The 6890-nt window shown below is 59.6% G+C and overlaps 1 protein-coding gene across 2 annotated transcripts; it reads right to left on the bottom strand.

The window, feature by feature from the left end:
* Positions 1-571: 571 nt before the first annotated feature.
* Positions 572-6474, bottom strand: CDX2 (caudal type homeobox 2). 2 transcript variants are annotated; one of them, XM_036077045.2, is made up of 3 exons: positions 5934-6474; positions 2306-2451; positions 572-1039 (listed from the first exon to the last, which is right to left on the bottom strand). In XM_036077045.2, the coding sequence occupies exons 1-3, from the start codon at positions 6472-6474 to the stop codon at positions 791-793; spliced, it is 936 nt and encodes a 311-aa protein (XP_035932938.1). In that variant the 3' UTR covers positions 572-790. The 2 variants fall into 2 exon arrangements, with proteins under 2 accessions (XP_035932938.1, XP_077926095.1); XM_078069969.1 differs by having other exon boundaries at positions 858-1039; positions 2310-2451.
* Positions 6475-6890: the final 416 nt, after the last annotated feature.

The raw sequence follows: 6890 nt of genomic DNA, 5'->3' as shown, positions 1-6890 counted from the left end.
TCAGCCCCAAGATTGTGAAAATGACAGGAAGTCCAGGTTGGCTCTGGCATTTACAGCACCGACATACATTCAGCCCAGAGAAGCTCTGGTGACAGGCTTTCTAAACAAGGCCCTGTCCCGGGCCCTCTTGTCAGGCCTGGAGTCCAATAACCACGCCCCTCACACCATACACCGCACAGAACACCAGCCAAGCCTTTCCTGGTCTGGGAAGGGGAGAGAAGAAAGACAAAGACCTGGGGGTTCTGCAGTCTCTGGCAGGTCCAGGTTTCTATCTTAGCTGCCTCTGACTTTTGCAGTTAAATCTTGCCTGCCCTTGAGGCAGGAGGGACCAGCCGGCCCTTGAATGGCAGTGAGTAGGCAGTAGCCATCTTGGCTTCAAGCACTGGCGTTCCCCCGAGTCCCTCTGTCCCCTCAGCTTCGACCAGAGATGCGTCCTGTCCCGCAGATTCTGGAGGCCGAGAGCTGGGGAGCACGGGGCTGAAAGCCTGGTCTGGTTAGCGGGTCCAGGCAATGCTCCCGCCAGTACTAAGCGAAGCCCCGGTTGTCACAGCGCATCTCCTGGCTGGCAGAAGGTCGGACCAGAAGAAGTCCAAATCTGGGAGAATGTCTTCCCTGAGGCCTCCGACCCCACTTGTCTTTACTCCCGGCCCCCATTTTTCCTCTGAGAGCTCGGTGAGCGGGCGTGCACTTGTGCATGGGAGGGGAGCGGCTCTCTCCTGAGGATGCTAGCCGAGTCTCTGCGCCTCGTGGCTCAGCCCGGAACCGCTCCGCTGCTGCCGGCCACTATAGGTCACTGGGTGACAGTGGGGTTTAACACCCCCGCCGCCGGGCCCAGGACCCCAGGGACGGAGCCCGGCACCGAGCCTGGCAGGGCAGACACGGGGCTCAGGGGCTCCGGGACGCTTCTCAGAGGGCCCGGCTGCGGCTGGGGAGGCGGCGGGGCAGGCGGCGGGGCTTGCGGTGGCGGCGGCGGCTGCTGCAGCTTCTTCTTGTTGATTTTCCTCTCCTTGGCTCTGCGATTCTGAAACCAGATTTTAACCTAGAAATGGAAAGCGGAGAAAAACAGTGGGTGGTGAAGGAGCCGATGCAGGCGGGAAAAGGAATGGCCCTCAGCACCAGCAGCAGTACGTCCCTCTCCAACTGAAGAAGTGCCCTCTCGGACTCCAGGATCCCCAGGCGTTCTCCCAGCCTTCCATCCGAGAGCCCCAGGACAGCCCAGCGCCGCAGCCCTCCCCTGAGCCCACGACGGCCTCGGCAGAGAAGCGCCTTCCTCCCTCCTCGTTCGCCACGTTTCCTTCCAGAGCAGCCTTTATCTACAGCTTTACTGCCAGAGTTCAGAGTCTCAGAACCTGGGAAAACAGAAACTGCAGAGCCTTTTCTACAACAAGCAAGAGAAGACCAGCATGGATATACTTCAAAATGACAACCTTGGGCCTCTCAAAGCTAAACGGAAATGTAATACTCCTCACCTTAAAGCTGCGAACGAGATTAAAAAAGAGAGATTTATCCATTTATTTGAGAAAGAGAGAGGGAGGGCGTGCGTGCACGTGTGTGTGGGGGGGGGGAGGAGGGGCACAGGGGGAGGGAGAGAGAGTCCCAAGCGGACTCCGCGCTGGGCTCTATCCCACAACCCTGATATCACGACCTGAGCCGAAACCAAGAGCCAGATGCTTAACCGACTGTGCCACCCAGGCGTCCCCTGAGAATGAGATTTAATGTGGGGCTTCCCAGTGGTGGATTTGGCCTGTTTTTTTTCTAGACCATATAGAGTGTTCATGAGTCAAACCTCACTCTCGTTTTTATGGGCAGGGATTAGGGTCTTATATTAATTTTTCCCCAGGTATGGTGTTGGGCACAAAGAAAATAGGTCTTTAAGTCTTCTTTCACCGAAACAGAATTGTGGATTAAACTACTACTCAGTTTTTTTCTTGCACCTTCCAGGTCCCGGAGAATAGGAAAAAAAAAAAAAAAATTAACATCCAAAAAAGACAACTAGAGGTGGAAGGAAACTTTTCTAAAAGCATTCAGAAGGAAATACTCTCTATCCTCCGGATTTATTTATTTATTTATTTACTTACTTACTTTAAGTAAGGTCTACACCCAACGTGGGGCTTGAACTCAACAACTGTGAGATCAAGAATTGCATGCTCTGAGCCAGCCGGGTGCCCCTCTATCCTCCTACTTTAATCTGCCCACAGAACTGGGTGGATTCTGGGGCCCAGCTTCTAACTCTGCCAGAGGAACCCCCCCCCCCCGTGACCCCCAGCCAGTGACCAGGCCCTGGAGGGAGCAAGGTGGTTCCCACCTGCCTCTCGGAGAGCCCCAGTGTGGCGGCCAGCTCGGCTTTCCTCCGGATGGTGATGTAACGACTGTAGTGAAACTCCTTCTCCAGCTCCAGCCGCTGGTGATCCGTGTACACCACTCGGTATTTGTCTTTCGTCCTGGTTTTCACTGTGGAGGAAGGAGAAGTTAGGCTGAGAACTGCAAGGCGGCCCATCAGTCATGGGTAATGACAAACCTCCCTAACCCAAGGGCCATTTCTCTTCCTCCATCACCCCAGGGGGCCAGGGTTTGGCTGGTTCCTGCCAGGTCTGACAAGACCCCCCAGGGGGTCCTGAGGGGAGGGTGCGAGGCTATCCAAGACAACTAAACTAACCTTGGGGTTAAGTGGTTTTTAAAAATGAAGAAAAACTAAAACCGCATAGGCACATGATAACAGAACCCAACCACCCTTCTGGAAACCAAATATAGTACTGCAGCAGGCTAGGCCCAAAGGGCAAGGGGGCAGGACGGAATCTCCAGAGTGCTGGGAGTATTCAGATTTTCAGGCCGGCCAGAGATGGAAGACCACCCTAAAAACAGCTGGGGTTGTGGGTATGTGCTGGTGACAATGTGTGGGATGGTGGTGTTACTTTCTGTTTGCTTTATTAAAAGTGGAAAAGGGGGTGCAGGAGCTGACAGGTTCCCTCAAGTCACCAGAATCTTGGCCCATCTGGTGGAATTCTGAGCTGGGGTCTGGCAGGCAGAAAAACCCTCCCGCTGGCAACATTGTATACCTGGCTGAATCTGATCTGGCATTTAGCAGTTTTTCTTTTTTAATCCCCCATTTATTTCTGCTACAAACTCTGCCAGAGCTATCCAGACCAGTGATCTATGCTCATTGGATTGAGTCAACATATTAAACCTCAGATGGATTGTTTTACTGAAGGGCTTTGACAAATAGTGCCGTTGTGGTTGGAGCAGGCCCGAGCCTGGCGTCTGCCCCGGGTCTGTCCTGGGTCAACCCTTGGCAGGGCCCTGGCCGGGAGCTCTTCCCTCCTTGCGGCCCCAGGTCCAGGTCTTCCTGCAGCCGAACAGGTTCAGCCGCCCGGTGCCCAGTCCTACAGGAAGATCTAAAGGGTCTGGGAGTTTCTTGGAGGTGTTTAATGCCCCGCAGGCCGACTTTGTTCAGGTAGAACCCTTTGCAAACCACAACAAAAGCGCCCTGGGAAGATACAGGCCGGATCAGAGGGAGCTCCCCCGAGCCGCTGAAAGGGGAACACAGCCGCAAACAATGCAGGACAAGGCGATCTTATCAAAGAAAAGCCCTTTCAATGCCTTAATAACAACCGCATTCTGTTTGAATTACCACTACTGAGCAAATGGCGGTCCCGGCTTTCATCCCCCTCCCCGCCAGGCGCATTAACATAAACACGGCCCGGCAGGCGCATTTGAATGGGCGCAGCGGCCCCGACCCAACGCCCGCTAGGAAAGTGAAGGGAACTAACACGTTCTGAGAGCTTTCCAAGTGGAGGGCGCGTTCACACGCGTTGCCCGCCTCAAACCCACTCGAGGCGGCCAGCGGTAGTCGCCCGGTTTTACAGATGAGAAAACTGAGAATCAGACTAGGTCACGCAGGTAGTATCAGGCGTCGCTGACCCTGCTGCCAGGTGGGAGCCTAACGCGCACCTCCAGGGCTGCGGAGCAGGGCGCCAAAAAAGCTCTCGGAGCTGAACATCCCAGTAGCGGTGCTCGCCCTGGGGTGCTTGGGAGCGGCTCTTGATCCAGCGCCCTCCTTTCAGTACCCCGGATGGGCCGGGAACGCGGTGACCAGGACCCTTGAGCGCGCTGCGGCCCGCGCCCCAAGGGCTTTGGAGGCGCCCCGCACCCCCTGGGAACCGAGGAGGGGGCTGGAGGAGGGGAGAGATGAGAGGGACTTGTGAGAATTCATTATTGACTGCGAAAGTCACCACCCTCTTTCCGGGCCCTAAAAGAGACAATGGCAGGGCTGGGAAGGTGTATATCAAAGCGAGCCGGGCCGAGGACCAACCCCCTAGCCCCTTGACAGATGATGCTCCGCAGAGGAGTCGGGCTCTGGCCCGCGGGCCGCGGCCTCCCGACATTAACATCACAAGGGCGCCCGGCGCCGACTGCGGCCTTACCACCTCGGCGCGGGACATCACAGCGGCCTCTCATCTGCTGACCCCGCGGCCTGGGCTCCTGTGGCTCCCCTCCCTCTCCCCCTCCCCGGCCCAGGCCCGGCGGCCACTCTCCCGGGACACACCAAAGGTCTCCCTTAGGGCCCCCGGTCGCTGCCAGTTGCGCCCCAGGCAGGCTCCCTAAGAGAGAGCCTTCTCTGAGACGGCGCTCTGTTCAGACGAGGGCGCCTCCTCTTGGGGAAGGGACCTAGCCGAGGCTCCGAGGCTGGCCCTGTGGCCTTCTCCCTGGGCGGCCGCATTTCCCACCCGGCATGTGCCCAGTGACGCAAATACCGATGCCCAGAGACAGCCCCCAAGGACTTCTCTGATTTATACGGCTGTAATTGGCTATAAACCTCTGCAAAGTGGCCATAACCTGTATGCGGGCCGGGCTGGGCCAGAAAGAAGGGAAGAGAAAAAAGCGGAAGTGCAGAGGGCTAGGAAGACTTCGAGGAGTGCAAAGGGGACGCCAACAGGACTCTCCCACCACACCTATTCGCACTTCCTTCCCACTTTCACACACATCCCGATACCAGAAGGGGCAGACCCAGAACTAATGAGCCCCCACAATCCGGCAAGCCTAGGATGTCTGCAGGGACATCTCCTGAGCAAGCTTCTTGAACGTAGGTGTGCGTGCACACACACACACACACACGCGCACACACACACACACAGACCCCTGAGACCCTGGAAAGGAAGGGTGGGGAGAAATGATCCCTGTCTGGAGCAGTGGCTGAATCCTCACCAAGGATTCCTCCCCTTCCCCCTCCGCAGACACAGGAGGACCCCCACGACTTCTTGCTCCTAGCCCTCCAGCTTTTGATTGAACTAACTCCTTTGCAAATCAAAGGTTCAATGAGGGGGCGCGCTCCTTTCCCCTTGGTTCCTGGGACCTTTCCCGCAACTGCAGCTTTGCTCGGTCTCCCTACTCGCCATAGCTCTTGAGATCCCTTGAATTGGCCCGAATGGCCGAATCTGGTTCCACGCACAGCCTCGCAGCCCTCCTGGTCCCCCAGGCCACCATTCTTCTTGAGTGGCTCAATGGCGTGGAAAGAAATGCTCTAAAGCCCGGCCCGGTCGAGTGCGAGGCTCCTCTGCCCCGCGGCTCGAAGCTGCGCAGCGAGCGCGAGCGGCAGCAAGTGGGGAGGCGGCGCTCCTGCACAGCCGTGCTACGCCGACATTCCTGGGAGTGTCCCGAGAGTGTTGGGACCGTACGAATGAAGGACCCCTGAAAGAGGAAGGTGCTCCTCTGCCCTAAGCCGAACACGGGCTGGGAAACCAAAATATTCACTCCCCCCCGGCCCCCCAGCCAGCCCAGGCGCCAGGAGAGAAGCCCCGCGGTCGAGGCCCCCTGAATTGGTCTCCCGGGCCGGCCCTCCTGGCGCGGAGCTCCTGGACAGCTCTGGACGCCTCCGTCCGCCCGGGACACGCGGCCCGCCCGGCAGCCCGGTCCTGCGGGGCGCCGCCAGCGCCTACCTTGGCTTCCGAGGGACGGCTGCGCGGGCTTCCGCATCCACTCGCACAGGTTCCGCCGCTGGCCGCCGGGGGACAGCTGCTCGGCGGCGGCCGTGACGGCGGGCCCGGGAGGGCCGGGGTTGAGTGTCTGCAGCAACCCCGAGGCACAGGAAGGCGCGGCGGCCGGGTGGTGCGGGTGGTGGTGCGGGTGGTGGTGCGGGTGGTAGTCGGCCGGGCTGCTGTAGCCCATGGCGGCGGCCGGGGAGCCCCCGTTGAGGCCGTGGGCGACGGCGTTGGCGGCGGCCGCGGCTCCCCCCGGCGCGTAGCCGTTCCAGTCCTCTCTGAGCGGGGCCCCGTACGCGGCGGGCCAGGACGGCCCCGGGGACTGCGCGCTGTCCAAGTTCGCGGCCGCGGCGGCCGCAGCCGCCACATGGTAGCCGCCGTAGTCCGGGTACTGCGGGGGACTGACGAAGTTCTGCGGGGCCAGGTTGAGGCCGCCAGAGTGGCGCACGGAGCTGGGGTACATGCTCACGTCCTTGTCCAGGAGGTAGCTCACGTACATGGTGGCGAGGGCCCGACAGCAAACCTCACCATGCTGCCTGGGGACCGACGCTGGAGGCTGCCGGAGGGCGCGAAGGGGAAGGGGCGAGGGGGCGCGGAGAAGGGCGGCTGGCTGCGCCCCAGCCCGCGGAGCTCCGCTGGCTCCTCGCGGCGCTTCTGCCTCTGAGGCGGTCCCTCCCTCTGGCCTGCCTCCTCCCTCCTCCCTTTCTTCCTTCTTTCCTCCCACCTCCTTCCCACTGGGCTGCAGAGGCGGGGAAGACCCGCCACAGGCTGGAGTGCGGAGCCCCAGGCCAGCGGCCTTTCGTGATTAACGAGTGTTTACAAGACTCTATTAGTAATGACACAGACACCAATGGCTGGAGACGTCGAGGCGCAGCGCGCACCCGGCGCACAACCCCCCGAAACACGATTTGCATT

Source organism: Halichoerus grypus, chromosome 4 (assembly GCF_964656455.1).
Source record: "Halichoerus grypus chromosome 4, mHalGry1.hap1.1, whole genome shotgun sequence".
NCBI lineage: Eukaryota > Metazoa > Chordata > Mammalia > Carnivora > Phocidae > Halichoerus > Halichoerus grypus.
The sequence above is the reverse complement of the archived record's forward strand: the minus strand, read 5'-3'. Positions and strand labels throughout refer to the sequence as shown.

What these genes read in the sequence shown, in the direction of transcription:
- CDX2 (XM_036077045.2), bottom strand. Translation starts at nt 6,474, where the DNA reads ATGTACGTGAGCTACCTCCTGGACAAGGACGTGAGCATGTACCCCAGC. An exon ending in GCCGTCCCTCGGAAGCCAAG is followed by an intron (nt 2,452 to 5,933) that starts GTAGGCGCTGGC and finishes CTTCCTCCACAG; the next exon opens with TGAAAACCAGGACGAAAGAC. An exon ending in TGGGGCTCTCCGAGAGGCAG is followed by an intron (nt 1,040 to 2,305) that starts GTGGGAACCACC and finishes TTCCATTTCTAG; the next exon opens with GTTAAAATCTGGTTTCAGAA.